The sequence below is a fragment of the Nycticebus coucang genome, chromosome 7, assembly GCF_027406575.1.
Source record: "Nycticebus coucang isolate mNycCou1 chromosome 7, mNycCou1.pri, whole genome shotgun sequence".
Classification (NCBI taxonomy): Eukaryota; Metazoa; Chordata; class Mammalia; order Primates; family Lorisidae; genus Nycticebus; species Nycticebus coucang.
The window spans coordinates 110,413,665-110,431,795 of record NC_069786.1 but is presented as its reverse complement, the minus strand read 5'-3'; the positions used below and the strand labels follow the sequence as shown (position 1 = coordinate 110,431,795).

Genomic DNA, 18,131 nt, shown 5'->3' with positions numbered 1-18,131 from the left:
CACACGCACGCACGCGGGCGCGCACGCACGCCCGCCCGCCCCGCGCTCGGGGCCCCACATCCCGCCGCCGCCGCCAGCCCGCCCTCCGCCCGCGGGCGTCTGCGCGAGCCCGGCCGGGGGGGGGAGATGTGCTCCGGCTCCGCCGGATCGGTTTCTCGGGGTTTGACCAGCTGTCCCGGGCTAACCCTGCTCCTTGCTGAAGATGGAGGAAGTAAAAACAGGATTACCCTTAGCTACAGATCCACTGCCTTAGTTTCCACCACCTACTGCAGTGCACAAACACACGTTAGGCACAGGAAAGAAAGAAAGAGAGAGGACACATTAACAGTAAACACAAACAAAAGGGTGATGGGATTATTTTACTGCATGCACTGCTGAGGTAAATCTCCGCTTGGCTTTTGCGTGGTGAAGAACAGCTCTTGTTTTATTTGTCTTCTGATTCATAGATTATCTATAAATATGTGTATGATTTGCAAAGGGGGGAGTGTTTTCAAAGTTAAGTGTAATTATATAGCATCTCGTTTTGCACTGTGATGTGATCAAATGACTTGTTGCTGTTAACCAGTGATAATAATATAGCTATTTTTCTCTGGGAGAGATGGATTGTGGTTATGATTAGGGTAATGATTTCTGTAAAGGACGTTCAGGGAATCGGGTGAAGATGATGTCCTCTGCCTTAATTTATCGTCCCTTCCTTGTTATCTGTTTCTGGGATGTTAATCGATTAATCAGTTCGCATCTCTATAGCTGTCATGGATTTGGACTTGTTTTGCTTTGTTTTAACTTGAATTCCAAGGAGAAAGATTTGGTAGCGTGGAATACATTCCAGCTGTCCATATAGAAGGTAATATCCAGATCCTGTTGGAATTAAAAAAAAAACAAAACTGGTATGACACATAAAAAGGCAGCAGTTAAATCTCTTTGACAGGTTCAGTACGGGCTAAAGAGATGGAATTAAGATTTGATTTTTTTTTTTTTTTTTTTGCCAAGGGCCAAAAAACAGTCCTGTGAAGTTGGCCTAGGTTCCTTGCTGGGTTCTGCCTGACTGTCCCTCCCCTCTTACCCGCCCCCCCTTTTCTTTCAGTTTTCTTGTCTTAGCTTTTAGTCGATTCTTAAGGAACCGGTGGATCAAGTTTTTTCTCTTGTTAATCGCATTGCTGTAGCACTGACTGACCTCTCTCTCTCTCTCTCCTTTTTTTCCTCTTTCCTGAAAGTACGTGGTGCCATTCCTGAGTGACTTTTCCTACTAGACCATCCCAAAGGGACGAGGGGGAGGGGTGGAAGAAGGAGGAGGAGGTGGAGGAGGAGGAGAGGGGGGTGTTCCTTCTCTCTACATTTCTTGGTTTTGTTTATCAGCCGATCTCTTTGCTGGATTTGGGCTTGGAATGACCCACCTGTAAAGTGCTTTTCCTTCCTCCTCGCCTTGAACTCTGCAGGGGGCTTGGCTTGGAGGGGGCAAGAGAGGGAAAGAGAGAAGGGGGAACACAAAAAACTTCTTTCTTTCTCGCTCCGTTTATCTTCAGCCCGACATTGTCACCTCCTCCTTGAGGGGTTAGAAGAAGCTGAGACCTCCCGACTGAGCTGGAAATGGTGATGAATCTTTTTTAATCAAAGGACAATTTCTTTTGTATGTACATTTCGTTTCTCTTTCTCCTTTTTCTTTTTCTTTCTATCCTTCTCTGAGGGTTAATAACCATTTCATTGATGGGGCAGACTTCTTTCTCTTCTCCCTGACGTTTCTTTCTAATGTGTGTGTGTTAAGTGTGTACATTTTTAAAGAGATAAACTCAATTGTAAAATATCCGAAGGAACTGCTCCCCTTTTAAACTTTACGGAACCCTTTCTTTAAAACCTTATGTAATCATAATTTGAAAGAATTTAGTAACAGTACAGCAGGTTCAAATTTAAGTGGTATGTAGTGACTGAGTTGGGAATTTGATCTGATTATTCCATAAAGAAAGAAAGAAAGAAAAGTTTTTTGGGGGGTGGGGTAGGGAGGGTGGTGGTGAAGAAGGGGAGGGGAGGGAGAAGGGAAGTGGTTTTGGAGACAAGAAGTGAAGCTGCCTGTTTTCCAGTAAGTAATGGAGAAATTCCAGGAGCCAGGGCTAAATATACTTGGCGATCAATACAGAAATGGCTCATTGTGAATAATTTAGCTGCTGGTGCAGTGAGAGTTTTGAAACTAAAGGCAAAAAGGACCGAGGCCAAAGGAAAGAAAAAAAAAAGTAAAAATCTCCTCAAAACTTGTCAATTCTTAAACTTTTTCTTTCAAAAAGAATACAGTTAGATTATCGATCTTTTCATTATGTGAATCAAAGCTAGGGGGTGTCATTTCATACAATTTACTTTTGTTTCTGAGAATTAAGTTCTGTTTTGTGTCATTGGTGCATGAAATTAATTCCCCAAACTTTAAAAAAAGTGATTCCCTCCTGCACAGCCAAAGTTTGTTTATGAAATTTTCAAAATCAGAATATATTATTAAGTAGGCAGGCATTTGTATCCAGCCATGGTCTGGCAGGAAATTAAGGTTACATTGAACAGGTGCTTACCCAGGGCTTGGGTTAGCCTAAGATGTCAATACAAGTCAGGGAGTTGACCAATTGCTGCAGAAATCTTCAGAAAGATTTTTTGTAGAAAGTTTTTTGTTTTGTTTTGTTTTCTTATGTTTGTTTGTCCTCCCCCTCCCTATTAGAACATGATGAACCAACTTGCAACAATTGTGAATAGGGCTATCTGTATACTGGGGAAGTCCTCAAACTGCAGTGTGATTGTGGGAAGTAGTGAATGGTAAAATACTTAAATCCCAGTTAAAGCTGGCACATTTGATTTGTAGCACCCTCCCCCCGCCCTTTGCTCTATAAACTAAGTAAATTTTGATTAAGAGAGTCATTACTGTAGCCCATCTCACAGCACACTTATCTTTCTTATCCTATCTCCACCAGGAATCAGATCATTTGCAGAAAGAGTTCAGTGGCTTGCAAATGAGCACATACAGTACACTGTAGTATGTTTCTTGGGCACAGGTTGCAGCAGCAACATGGACTAGCTGCTTGGAGCTTCAAATAAGTTAAGAATTTAATGGCAGATGCTGAAAGGACTCATTGTGTTAAGGGCATAATCTTTTGTTTTGCAGCACTGCACTTTGACTATGGAAACAGAGGCTATTGATGGCTATATAACATGTAAGTATTCATTTTCATTAATATGTTATTAGTAATAAAGTTATTTTTGTATTACCTGTGTTTTAATTCCTGAATTATAAGACATTTGTTAAGAATTGGGTACTCTTATCTGTTTACAATTTCACTTTTAAATGAATTTGAGAAAATAACGCACAGAAGTGAAGTAAGAGGGAAGTACAGAAATATACTTAGTACTAAGTGAAGGATAATATTTAAATTAGTAGTACCTTACTATTTGATTTTTTTTCATTTACTGAAAGTTTGGAAAAGGTCAAGTTACATATATGTCCATTAAATATGGTGTGTATTAAGTGTTTACTACTCTTTAACCTATTTTTTCAGACATAATGTGAAAGAAAATTAACTTCCTGGAAGTTGACATTTTTTAGCAAACTCTCTTTTCAGACATTTCTCTTATAGCCAACTCCTGATAGCCATGCCATTATAAATCCTATATGCTTAATAATTAAATTAAATGTTAAAAGAAGACTTTTTTTTTTTAAACTAAAAGATACTTTGGAAATCAGTTACTTCATTTCCCCTTATTTTACACTTAAGACTACTAGGATAATAAAGTTGTATTATTTTTATTATTGTGGTCTAATGTGGCTTTCCATCATTTTATTCACTTACTATATATTTCTAAATGATATTTCCTTTCAGGGAAAAGTACCTTATCTTACAGTGTCAGGGCTATGCATGCCACTTCATGTATGAAGCAAAGTTGTGATTAGATTTTATGTGACAAGACTAGAGACCAAAAGATTTTATTTTGTGAAAACAGGTGACAATGAGCTTTCACCTGAAAGGGTGCACTCCGATATGGCAATTGACCTCACCTCAAGCACACCCAATGGACAGCATGCCTCACCAAGTCACATGACAAGCAGTAAGTTTTCGTTTTATGATTTTCTTTTTTCTATTTCTCTAGTGACAGACTTGAATTTGTTAGGTCCGTGGGGTCCGCTCACGTTGTGGTGTAGCTCCTGCTATAGATTTTGTTAAAGAACAACACAGATTTATTCCTGTTCATTCTAGTATCATAAAACATGAGCCTGCTTACTAGTCTGAACTATCCCAAGGTGGCATTTGGGAGCTGGTGCTTACCTGTATCAGGTAAGAAAGGTTAGAATTTGCTGGTTACTGTTTTGACTTGCCAGGTTTATGACTAAATTTTTTGTTGTTGTTGGATTAAAAGTATGGAAATGTCACTTTCAGAGGACTCTTCTCAGTAAAAAAATAAAATAATTTTGTATTGCCTTGGTACAAAGCTAAACTGTCGGTGGTAGAATTGCAGTGTTGCTTTTTTTTAAAAAAAAACGTAAAGTTTCTCTACCAAATTGTTAGATGTATAATTGATAAAATATTTAGCTCATTTACATCCATTTCTCTAACAAAGTTGAAAGCACTTTGTTTGTTTTTGAATGTCCAGAGAAGAACTGAGAAAATTTAGAAGGCTGTTTTGAACTTGAAGGAATAGACAGCTTTTGCTACTGTTTTTGATAAAGGGTCATTCATTGATTTGATATAGTACACATTGTTTTTGTGTAATAAAAAAGCACCTTGTATGCTGTCAGTGACAGAAGACAAAATAGTTTTATTTATTAAGAATATGGTAGGCTTTCTTCTAGTTGTAATGTTTTATTAGTTGAGTTATCAAGTACAAGTGCTTTATTAATCTTAACTCAAAAGTAATTTGAAATCTTGTTTCTCTTATAATTTTGATGTGTATTACATTCTTTTGTGGAAAGGACATCTGATTTGTATGTAGCTATAATTTGATTTTTAAGTATTCTATTTGGATGATATGTGAAATACAGACATTTTCTTTCCTTTTCTTCCCCCAAAGATTTAATAACTAAAGAAAACTGAATCATCTACTTAATTATGAACATATTTGAAAGTTAATTATTATTATTCAGAGGGAACAAACTTTCTTTTCACATCTCTTGCAAAACTTTATAAATCTACAGACTTTGTTATTAGTAAAGACTACTGAATTACAAGAAAAATGTATAGAATACCATTGAATATACTTTGTAATTCGTTAACTTTGTAATTTTGGCTGTTGACTTGAAGTTAAAATTGAACCGTTTGAATTTATTTATTTGATAATTTATTTTTATTGATGAGGAGAACGTCCTAAGAAAATTTCATTCTAAAAGGATTTTTTGAAATTTCTTTATCTTTTATAAAGGAAAACTAATAAAGTTAGGTAGTAGTGGTAATATTTTATAGTGGATCTTTTGTATTAATTTAATTTTTTACCGGTTGATTTGATAAAAGTTATGCTACTACTGCAATATGGGCAATAGAACTTTTACATTTCAGTATGTACTGTTACTCATTCTTTGGTAGAATATGTTTTTATTTCTCAGATAACTTTCACATAATTTCCTGAAGAATAAAGATAGATCATATGCAGTTTCTATTAGTTAAACAATTAGTTTCTGGTTTAGACACAGTGAATATATGGGGTAGATTGTAACTGTTAATTGGTAACTTAACTGTCATCTTCTTGCTACCACCAGAACATGAGCAGGAAAATGCTTGTTTGCTGGTTAATTGGCTCCTTTATTTGTGAATTTGATTCTGATTTTGTAAGTACAGTATTTGTGTTCAAATAGACAGTGTGGAGTATAGGCACGATCAATTTGAACAAATAGGAACTGTGCTCTTAGCATTTGAGCTTTTCTCACCCAACAACAGTAAACATGTTTGGTAAAGAGATTTTTTTTTTTATCCCATTTACTAGCCTGTAGCAATTCCATGTTAGTATAGTTTTTGGCTAAGCTGCATGTGTTTTCAGGTTCTTTTCCAAAGAGTTGTAGGTTAAATATTTTGGCTCTCACTTCAGAGCTGTCTGTTGCATCCTTTACGTAGCCTCTATTTACAGTATCTAGGTTACCCACTTAGGTGTTAGATGAAGAAGATACCCATTTTTCCTCTCTGTTACATCTAAGAGAATATCAGCATTTTAGATTGCCAAAGCAAATAGTGGTAGAGAGGGACTCTCGTCTATTAATTAGAACAAGAGATTTAGAATCGGCCGCTCAGAGATGTTTTTTCGTGACTTGAAATCATTTTTATGTTGTGTGGACTGTCAAATCACTGTGTCTGAGATCACTTCTTTCCCTAAATCCCTTTACATGCATTGCTGACTTTGTTCAATGAAAATAACTTACTTTTTTCTTGCATTTTTTAATATCATCAAATATACTTCCTGGAGGGCTGCTTCTTCTAAAAACAATTGAAATTTTGATTGAAAGTCTTGAAGTTCAAAGTAAATGTGAAAACCTTCATATTAGAATAAGATAGCTTTCAGTAACAGGAAGGAGAGGATGGGAATAAATGTGTAAGGGGGAAAAAGTTATTTTTAAGCACTTTAGAAAAAAAAAGTGAATCCTTTTGTTTTTATAAAATAGCTGACCTTATGACCATGAAAAGTATTAATAAAGTGTGATAGCCCACTTATTTTGTCTTTAGGAAAGTGGCCAGTACTACTGTAATGTCCTAGTCATTTGTTTAGGTTATTTGGTGACTATTCTAAGATGAAGGGTATCTGTACAACTTGATGCCAGCTATTGTGTAAAAAATAATGACAGCAGCTATCATTATGTGACAGTGCTAGAAGAGAGCAGTGGTGACTTGGGAGAGATCTAAAAATGTTATAATGCCTCATAGTTTTTTTGTTTTAAAATTCAGCATGTAAGATAATCTTCAAAAAAAGTAAAAGGTATTAGATCCTAACATTTTATTATGACTACGTCTTATGTTTTAGAATGAATTATCTTAGAGAACTTTAATATTCTTTTTTTCTGGAAAAAGGATCTCTTTGATAAGAAAATGGGCATTGTTGCCTGAGATCATTAGTGTACATATTGAGTCTGCTGACAATCTTCGGTGTCAGGGATGACAGTGTATGCCTTGATGGCTACTGGAAATACACAGTGATAAGTGATTTTAAAAATAGAATTTGGATGTTAAGAATCTGAGACAGACAACGCAGACAGACAATATAAAAATAATTCACGTCGTATTTCGGCCCATTAGATGAAACTTTGTGATTCCTACTGTTTCTGGGTTAGTTCGTTTCCAGTTCTTGCCTGGTTGCTTCAATATCAGTTTCAAACTATTCTACACCTGCAGCTGACTGGATTGGAAAATTTTTAAGGTTCAAAAATTTGTGATTAATCCTATTTTTCTTATCTATGTTTATAATGCCAATAAGTAAATTTACATTTCAGGTAGTTATGTAAGTGGTATGATAATATATCATGACACAGAATTTGTCTCTATTACTTAAAAACCCTTAAGTGGATCAACTGTGCTGTCAATACTGTTTATCAGTCAGTTTGCATGTATGGAATTGGAAGAAGTCGCACATCTAGTTTTACAAGGCTCTGACTAATAACCAGGTCAGGGAATCTAGTTTATTCTTTTCAGAGTGCTTCACGTTCATTTTTTTCTTAGCCAGTTTCCATTTTTAGAACCTAGTGAAGCAGAAGTATATTGTGATTTATATTTTTCATATGTGGAAATTGATTGACCTCTTGGGTTGCTTAGCAGAGAAGTGAGGTTATCAGGATTGGGCCATAAAACTGTGATATTACATCGTGGGTTAGTTAGATAACTGGTGTCTCTACAATGTCATCATCTCAGAGTGTTGGCCATGTCCAATATTGACCCATGTTTTAGTGACAAAAATAGTATTACAGAAATAAAAGAGTGTTATTATGAGGGTGGAGTAATATCAGATAATCTTGTCAAGTGTGTGTTTCAATGCACTTTTTGAAATACAGCCTATAATGTGGGATTCAACAGCTTTCTGAGTTATCTTCCATAGCTTAGTTTGGCAGTCACCCTTGGTTGGATTTCCATAGGACACACCCAATATAACACAAGATAGGCTTGATGTAAAATCCTGCTCTGTTTTGAATCATAGTACTTAGGTGTGTACATATGTACAAATGTAAGGTATATATACATTGCACCTTATATTAATTTTTTAAGTTCTGATTTAATTTCTTTTTCGTTATCAGAGGTATGTATTATAACCATGTACCAATTTTTTTTTAAGGGCTGGGGAAAAAGAAACTAAAAGAGGTATTTATTTTGCAATTAACAACAAAAATGCTGGTTTTTTTTTTTTTTTTTTTTTGTGACTCATGTTTTCCCCAGTGTGCCCCCCTAACTTTTTGGGCTGTTTAGTAGTTGAGATTTAAGGTCTTTGAAAAATAAAACAATTTGCTGGGTACGGTGGCTCACACCTGTAATCCTAGAACTTTGGGAGGCTGAGGTGGGGGGAATTGGTTGAGACCAACCTGAGCAAGAGCTAGAGCCTGTCTCTCCCCAAAATAGAAAAATTAGCTGGACATGGTGTCATACACCTATAGTCCCAGCTACTTGGGAGGCTGAGGCAAGACAATTGCTTGAGCCCAGGAGTTTGTGGTTGCAATGAGCTAGATGCCACCTGTTATGAAGCCACTGTTCTTCTAGCTCAGGCAACAGAATGAGACCTTGTTTCAAAACAAACAAATAAAAACAATTTACTGTAGAAAGACTAGCTTTATTCCCTCTATCTTTGTCTAAATCTGTCTTTCCCACTGGAAGTACGTTTTTTAAATGTAACGGCATTGATTATGTTCTCTTGGGAGTCTTTTCATAAACCCTAATGAATTTGGATCTCTAGGTCCCATGCTCTTCCTACTTTTTGATAAATTGATATAATTTGAATGTTTAAATGCTCATATATTTTGATTTTATGATATTCTGATATCATAGCAGGGTCACAGTCCTAAAACGAAATAGAATTTGTTGTTTTTCTTCGTTTTTTCACTTCGTATCTGTTTATATCAAATGTATTGATTTATCGGTAGTATTTTCCTATTGTGAGCTAATTGAGAGTGTATATCTCTGTTTTGATACAGATAACCCCTGTTTAGGAACCATTTCTCTTATTATAAATGTTGTAACCACAACTGGAGTTAGAGAAGGTAGAGAGTATAATTTGTTGAGTGTACCCAGGCTAGCCAGCCCTGTGCCAGATGGTTTTCCTGTGTTTCACTTAGTCTCCACGGCAGTTCTGTGAGGAGTAAGTGATTACTCCATTTTGTAACACATAAAATTGAGGCTCAAAAGCAGTAGATTATAAGTCATTAAAAATAAGGGGTTGGAGTTATACTGGCCTGGAATTCCTGCTCTGCCCCTAATTTGCTGTGTTACTTCTCGTCTCAGAGTTCCAGTGTCCTTACCTATAGAATATGGATAAGCAATGCCTGTTTCAGTGGGCTGTTGCGAGGTTTAAATAAGGCAATTTCTGGCACAAGCTAAGATTCAATAAATAATCACCATTGCTATTACTCAAAAGAATCAAGTTACTTTTCCTTGGATCCACGACTCATAAGGAAAAGTTTGTTTTCAAATCCAGTTCTGTTTGAAATGTGGGTCTTTTGCTCTATTGTGTTTACTGCACAAGCCTATGGGTCAGAGGTAGGGTTTTTTGATAATTTAAGGTAAAAATTGAAGGAAAAACGTCTATTGTTTAAGATATCTATGAAGATTTGGGGTAAGAAGAACTAAAGTCCGTCTATGTCAGAATTTTTTTATTGAATTTTATGTTTCCGAGTACAGTTTTGTGCTTTTCATTTTATGAAAACAGTATCACTGGTTAGTATTGGTGCTCCAGAGACATTGGTTGTTGAGAATGGAAAAAGAAAAAGTCCTCTTAATAGAGTAAAATATTCCTGTAGAGAATCAATTTACTCTCTTACTTTGAGAGTCCCCATCTAAAACTTAACCTCATTTGAAGCTTCTGGTAGTAAAATAAATTTTCACTTGATAATGCCCAAATTGTAGACCTAATTGTTAATTGTACACTTTGGGAATAATGGTTCAGGTTTTAAATTTGAAGCTTAAAATATAACTGTCGGTTATAGGCATTTGACACCTTGCTGTGTAAGTTTGTGGGCTACCTTCTTTGTGCCAGGTACTGCAAGGTGAATCCAATGGTGAATAGATAGTATAGTAAGTCTCCTTGACTCCAGGCGCTCACGCTCTCGTGAGGAAGACAGACATCTAAATAGGATATCATACTGTTGTAAGCTCAGGGTCTTTGTTATTATGGGGGATGAGAGGTGGTGCTAGTTTGGGAAGATTTCCTAGAGGGAAAGGCTACTGAAGCTGAGACTTACTAAATGAATAAGATTTACGAGAGAACAGTGGCTTTTCAGTAAATGATGCACACCCAGTGAGAAGTGAGAAATGACATGCAGTATTCTGGGAAATGCAAGCAGATTGGCATTTCTAGAATGTAAAGTTGGAGTCTAGAAATTTAAGTCCAGAGATGACTTTGGAGCATTAATCAGGGCAAGGTAATAGAATACCTTGTATGAGAGGAAACTTGACTTTCATTTTCAAGAGAGCCAAGGGTTTTCAGAAAGTAAATGACTTTGGTCTTTTGATTGACATGGATCACATTGGCTGCAATGTGGGGGAAAGATCCTGGATGGGGGCCACTGTAGAGGCAGGGGAATCTCTTAACAGGCCGTTAGAATGGTTGAGTGAGACGTCAGGAAAGCTAGTAGTGGTGGGGATAAAAGGGAACGATCTAGGTTAAATTTAGCAGCTTAACATGGGCAGGATTTAGGTAGTCAAGTTAAGGAGAGAAGAGAGTTAAGGATGATGGTCCCTAAATTACTGGATAGGTGGTGGTAAGTTCATCAGTGAAGATGGGAAATATTGGAATAGGTTCCCAGGTCAAGATTTGTTTACTTTAATTCTGGATACAGATATGAAGCACTTGTAGGGCAGAATTTGGGAAGGAATAGCAATCGGGCAAGTGGATGGATTAGACTGAAGTGTGAATTTTCCTAATTAGTAAAAACTAATACGTAGCTTCTGGCTTGGTTACTTTGCTCTCTCGTATTAATTTAACAATACTTTAATAGAATATTTCTTATAAATTTATCCCTAAGTAATTGTCAGCATTTAATCAGTGGCCTAATTTCCCCAATTGCCCCATTAAATCACAATTCTGTGTTGAACTATGTGAGTACATGCTTTAATAGTTTGCTTAATAGAATCCTTTTGTGCTATTCTCAGAAGTTAAATGTGATAGACTCACTGGTTTTCAAAAAAAAATTCTTTAACCTTTTGTGGTATATTTAATACTTTAACTTCTATGGTTACATGGTTTTTTTTTTTTTTTTTGGTAGAGGCAGACTCTTACTTTATCGCCCTGGGTAGAGTGCCGTGGCGTCACACAGCTCATAGCAACCTCCAACTTCTGGGCTTAGGCGATTCTCTTGCCTCAGCCTCCCGAGTAGCTGGGACTATAGGTGTCCGCCACGACACCCGGCTATTTTTTTGTTGCAGTTTGGCCGGGGCTGGGCTTGAACCCACCACCCTCTGTATATGGGGCCGGCGCCCTACCCACTGAGCCACAGGCACCGCCCCTGGTTACATGTTTTTTTTCTATTTTTTAATTTTTATTTATTTATTTTTTTATTGTTAAATCATAGCTGTGTACATTAGTGTAATTGCCTGTACCCATTTACATGTTTTTTTTTAAAAGCCAAAGTCTAATATATGCCATATGCTTCAGTCTTTAGTTTCTAACCTTTTTATTTATAAATAAATATGAAAAAATTTAACTTAAATTTAAAATATATGAAGTTTATTAGTAAATTCCAGTCAGTTCTGCCACTTTCCTAGCTAAGGATTTAATACCATTCAGAGCCTTTTGGAAGACCTTGAGATAAATTTGCAGATACATTATTTTAAAATGACTTGGTACATACTTGATTTTAAAACATATATAATACTGTGTCCCTTGTGGTAAAGATACCTAGAGACAAAAGTATGGCATAGAGAACATCTTAATTAACATACTTATTGTTCTAACATGTCTATTATAGAATTCTGTCTTGAAACTGTAAGCTTTGATTACCCAAGACACCGTGGAATTCCAAATGAATGTTAATGATGGATTCAATTCTTCTGAGATTGCCTATGTGTGGAAATTTATAACTCTTTAGAGAGCTGTTTTTCATCTTTCAATCATTGATCCAATGAACATTTATTAAGCACTTACTTTGTGTGATGCACTGATGGTACTGTGGCATGAAAAACGTGTTTGGGGTGTTTTTTAGAGAAGGATATTATCTGCCAGCGTTCAAATGAATTGATACTTTGTTTGAGAAAGCAATGCTGCTTATTTCATTTAGAAGTAAATGAGTGTGATGTGCTCAGCATGATTTATATCTAGTATAGATGAGAAAATTGCTTTACCCCCTGTTTTGAATAAGTCCTGGAGGTGAAGCAGTTTTCTCATCTATACTGACAGAAGGGCAACCAGCCACTTAAATAGGTTCCCACAAGATAACATTTCCCAACAAAAAAGTTCTTTTTTTTTTTTTTTTTTTTGAGATAAGGTCTTTCTCTGTTGCCTGGAGTACAATAGCATGATCATAGCTTGTTGCACACTCAAACTTATGGGTTTGTCTCAGCCTTCCAAGTAGCTGAATCTACACGTATGCACCACTATGCCTAGCTAATTTTTTATTTTTCCTAGAATTGGGGTCTTGCTGTGTTGTCCAGGCCAGTCTCCAACTCTTGGCTTCAAGTCATCCTTCCAAAATTCTGGGATTACAGTTGTGAGCCCCTACGCCTCACCCACAATTTTTTTTCATGATGAGAATTTGATTATCATTCTTGCAAGTTCCAAACTTGATTTGTGGCACACTTAGTGTGTATCCCTATTTCAGGGTTGAGTCACATTAGATGACTTTACAAAATTATTTAAAATCAGAATACCAATTTATGTATATACCTTGATTAGAAATAAAACAAATGAAAATCCCAATCAAGGAACGTAGGATCTGGATCACCCTAGTTGGCTTGACCAGATCTTTTTTGTTATTGTTGTTATCTGATCTATATGGGTAATCAGTGAAGGTCATTTAGTGAGCAAAGAATCTGAACAAAAGGAGTTGGTTATATAATTCTAATGTTTAATGGTATCAAACTAAAATAACCTAATATATTCAGTATCACAATAGAGATAGCATTGTCATTCAGATCATTATGGTTGAAGTCCTTCATCCAATTCTTTTTCCCTTGAATAGACATGGATTTAGATTCCCTAGATCTAGGTTCAGCCAAAATACTCTTTTTTCCTCCCCCTTGGCTTCCTTTGCAAAAATCCCTCAGATTTAGTCTTTAACCTGCATTAATACATATGATCAAGTTACAGCTAATTCTTTTTGGCCTGGCATTCGTTCATTTTCTTTTATGTGATTATATTTCTGCTTTAATTTATAAAATGTTGATTTTATAGCTTATTATGAAGACAGTCTCATAATACCTATTAAGGATATTTCAACTGCTGTTGCCATAAATTCAAACTTCCATCCATAGAAATGTTGACAGGTGATGTGGTCAGCAGTTTAAGACATCTTAATATTTATTTTAGACAAAGATGGAAAATAGCTCTGCCCCCTGAGAAAGACTCCCTAAGTTAACTGGAGATCTAAATGAGCGTACAGTTCATAAGTCAGAAGGAAGAAAACATCATACCATGTTTTGTGAAATCATTGAAGTTATGTGACCTCAGAAAGTGAGATTTCATAGCAAAACTATCTTATTTCGTGTTAGTTAATAGGAAAGCTATCTTAATTACTGAGTGTGAATTAAAGATGGTTTTTCAAAACATATAGCTTTATTTTGGGACCACACATTGATTACAACATTAATCTTAGATTGTCTGGATATGAATCTTTGAGAACAATGGCCATACCTTATTTGTCTCTTCATGCCCGCATACGGTAAATATTTGTTGAAGGAGCTATTTATGATTACAATATTGCATATGTCTATTTAAATGAAGTACTTCTGACTTATTTTAAGAAAGTCAGAAACTTGATTTATTAATTATTGAAATAATCCTAAAATCCTAAATTATTTGTGAATTTCTCTGTTTGGGTGTGTGTTATTTTTTATAATGTCTTACTCTAAAACAGTTTTTATAATCTTCAACTCAATCCCCAAAAGATATTATCTAAGATTCTAAAGAGCTTTTAAGTTTTCTGATTTTTATACAGCCATGTCCAGTGAAAACCAAGTTCACGTAAATGTTTCCATGAAATCGTCATCTTCATTACTACTGCTACTATCTTTACATGGCGTATTTAGAATTATGATTGAATTCCATACACTTGTAGTTTTAAAGCCAGTTCTCTATCACTTATTTGAACTAGTTTTTAGTAGCATGTACAAGATGGAATGCTTCAATTAACTTTTCTTATGCACTCCAGATATTTTGAGGAGCATATAATTAATCAGTGTAAAGTCACATTCTAATAAATTAACATTCCGGGTGTCTGCACCTTTGACGTTTTTGTCATTGCTCTCATTATCATCGAAGCTGTAGTTCTCCTTACCCCTGACTATGTCAATTCTACCTACTTCTTACTAAGACATCAATATGCAGGGCTTGATCATATTTTGAAGTCCTGGGGTACCACATTGCTGTGTTTCAGTTGTGTTAACATTGAGAACTTTGGTTGAGTTCTATTATAAAAAGACATAGTTCCTTCTCCAACCATATTAAACATTTTCTGTTACGGCCATTTTTGTAACGGTTCTTGTTTTTTTTACTTGCTACATGCATGTTTTATCCAATAATATTCACACGTGGAAGTACATTTCTTTTCTGATATATGTATTACAGGTCTTTTAACCAGACTTATGTCAATATCTTTATTATTCAGGTGGTCTGATATAGATTGCTTTATTTTCAATACATTCATTATCATTCAGATTGGAAAATGACATTTCTATAGTATTAGGGCATGTTTAATTCCTTATTTAAAAGGTTTGTTTATTTCTGTTAGAAACGATTGCTCAGCTCATCATCTGAAGCTTGGAAATTGGGGTGTTTTTAGGTACTAGTAATAGGTAGATAGTCCTAATCATTTTGGGATACAGCTTCTCAATTATAAACACTGTTTGCAATTTGGGAAAGTAAAATAAATTCTATTACATTATTAAACTTTGATATTTGAAAGCATCAATAGATTTTGTCTGGGCATAACTGAAAAGTAGAAAAAAGAAATAGATATCTTCTGCAAGTCTGCTGTTTTTAAACTTTCAAAGCATGACTTTACACAATGCCATCTCTCTGAATTATGACAGATTAATGACCTAATGACAGTTTTTGGATTCAATTTCGGTACATAAAAACAAACAAAAGAGAAACACCTCCTATACTCCAACAAAACAAAATGTAAAATAAATTTTTTTACGTAAATTATCACAGTGAGGCTGTTTGCATAACTTTTTTTTCTTTTTTAAGAATTTGAGTAGTTTTTTGGTTTTACAGTTTGAGTATAATAGCTGGTAACAATTTTGAAGAGTTTTTTAAGCGTATCAGAGAAACTGTAATTAATTAACTAGGCAATTGGTTTCATTCAACTGTATGTATAACATAATGTCATTTATATTTTTGAAAACGGATATGTGTGAGTGCGCAGGTATGTGCACGTATGTGAATGCAAAGAATAAGAACAAGAAGGAAACATGAGAACTATTAACATAGTTTACACTGGATATGTGGAGTGTGTAGGGCATTTTATCTTTTATTCTAAATTGTTCCGCACTCTTTCATATATTATAATTTAAGAAAAGGACAAAGGAATTCAGTCAGCCATCTTCTCAAAGAAATAAAGAATGGAGCTGTTCTGTAAGAGAGTTGAAAATAAGTCTGATCATGTAGGCTTAATCTTGAAATTTCAGTGAAATTATAGATTTATGAAAATGGTCAACTGTGATTGAATAATAAATATTGACGTCTGGGTTCTTTCTATATATAAACCCTATCTTCAGATTTATTGAATACTATTTTAGATTTAGTTCAGAATATAAGATATTTACTTAGTTGCTGTAATACCATAGGATTTCTAAATAATGTTATTTATGTGGACTTATTTTTTCTGAGTCATAGTCATTCATAGCATGAGATGCTGGAAACCAAATAATATACACATAAATGTTAAAATGATATCTGTCAATGGCAAGGAGGCATTGTAGCATATGATGGCAAAATAAATTTGAGTAGAATAAAGTTGACTTTTAGAAAAGAGTCTTTGTCTCTTTTCATATTCATTAATTTAAAACTTCACTGAGTGTTGTTCATTTTTTACATTAAAACTTTCAAAGAGAAAGTGTTTTTAGCAAGACGACTGTGGTATGTAGCTAACGGAAGTAAGACCCCTGAAAATAACTTGAGGTATATGAAAAGAAACAAGAGGGTTGTGAAGTACAAAGAGCATAGATGAGATCTAACTGAGGAAGAAAGAATTAAGATAGCAGATCCAGAAGTGAGGGAGAGCTATTATAGAAAGGAATAGCGCAAATGAAAAATAGGAACTTTTCTTCCTTTTTGTCCTTCCTTCAGAAAATACAAATAAAGAGAAATCAGAATTTATAATTCAATCAAAAAAGAAACCTGATTTATGACAAGGACTATGGCAATACGATGAGAATGTTTTGAAGGCTGGGCTCGGTGGCTCATGCCTGTAATCCTAGCCCTCTGGGAGGATGAGGCAGGTGGATTGCCTGAGCTCAGGAATTGGAGACCGGCCTGAGCAAGAGCAAGTCCCCATCTCTAAAAATAGCCGGGCATTGTGGTGGGTGCCTATACTCCCAGCTACTGAGACAAGAGAATCGCTTGAGCCCAAGAGTTTGAGATTGCTGTGAGCTGTAATGCTACGGCACTCTCCTGAGGATGACAAAGTGAGACTCTATCTCAAGAAAAAAAATGTCCTTTTGGTAAAATGACTTTTTTTTTTCTTCTGGGTAGATGCCTTGTAATGGGATTGCAGGATCAAATGGGAAGTCTAGTTTGAGTTCTTTGAGGATTCATCATACTTCCTTCCAAAAACGTTGTATTAGTTTGCAGTCCCACCAGTAGTGTAAAATTGTTCTCCTCTCTCCACATCCATGCCAACATCTGCAGCTCTGAGATTTTGTGATGTAGGGCATTCTCTCGGGGTTAGGTAATATATTAGGGTGGTTTTGATTTGTATTTCTCTGATAATTAGGGATGATGAGCATTTTTTTCATGTTTGTTAGCCATTCACATTCTATTCATCTCTCTTGCACATTGATATATGGGATTGTTGGTTTTTTTTCATGTTGATTAATTTGAATTCTCTGTAGATCCTAGTTATCAAGCTTTTGTGTGATTCATAATATGCAAATATCCTTTCCCATTCTGATGGTTGTCTGTTTGCTTTGGTTGTTGTCTCCTTAGCTGTACAGAAGCTATTCAGTTTAATTAAGTCCCACTTGTTTAGTTTTGTTGTTGTTGCAGTTGCCATTGAAGTCTTCTTCATAAAGTCTTTCCCCAGTATGATAACTTCAAGTGTTTTCCCTACAGTTTCTTTGAGAATTTTAATTGTTTCATGCCTTAGATTTAGATTATTTATCCATCTTGAATCAATTTCACTGAGTACAGGTCCAGTTTCAGTCTTTTACATGTGGTTATCCAGTTCTCCCAGCACCATGTATTGAATAAGGATTCTTTCCCCCAGTGTATGTTCTTGTTTGGTTTATCAAAGATTAGGTGGCTATAAGATGTTCATTTCATTTTATGGTTTTCTATTCGGTTCCAGATGTCTATGTCTCTATTTTTGTACCAACACCATGCTGTTTTGATCACAATGGCCTCGTAGTACAGCCTAAAGTCTTGTAGGCTGATGCCCCTGCTTTGTTTTTATTAACTACCCCGTTTCCCCGAAAATAAGACATCCTCCGAAAATAAGACCTACTTACAGGAAAGATAAGATGTCCCCTGAAAATAAGACCTAGCGCATCTTTGGGAGCACACCTTAAAATAAGACACTGTCTTATTTTCGGGGAAACAGGGTAAGAATTGCCTTGGCTATA

At 35.6% G+C, this 18,131-nt stretch overlaps 1 protein-coding gene across 4 annotated transcripts in view; it reads left to right on the top strand.

The window, feature by feature from the left end:
• Window positions 1-153: 153 nt before the first annotated feature.
• The window catches only part of IKZF2 (IKAROS family zinc finger 2), a 145,694-nt gene continuing 127,716 nt past the window's right edge, over window positions 154-18,131 (top strand). Inside the window, exons 1-3 of one of the 4 annotated variants that reach the window (XM_053598210.1) lie at window positions 154-379; window positions 3,134-3,182; window positions 3,967-4,071. In XM_053598210.1, coding sequence (XP_053454185.1) covers window positions 3,149-3,182; window positions 3,967-4,071 — 139 coding nt within the window. In that variant the 5' untranslated portion in view covers window positions 154-379; window positions 3,134-3,148. Of the gene's footprint in view, window positions 380-1,338; window positions 1,628-3,133; window positions 3,183-3,966; window positions 4,072-4,169; window positions 4,299-18,131 lie in introns of those variants that run through there. The other 3 variants (XM_053598208.1, XM_053598209.1, XM_053598211.1) reach the window with 3 other exon arrangements.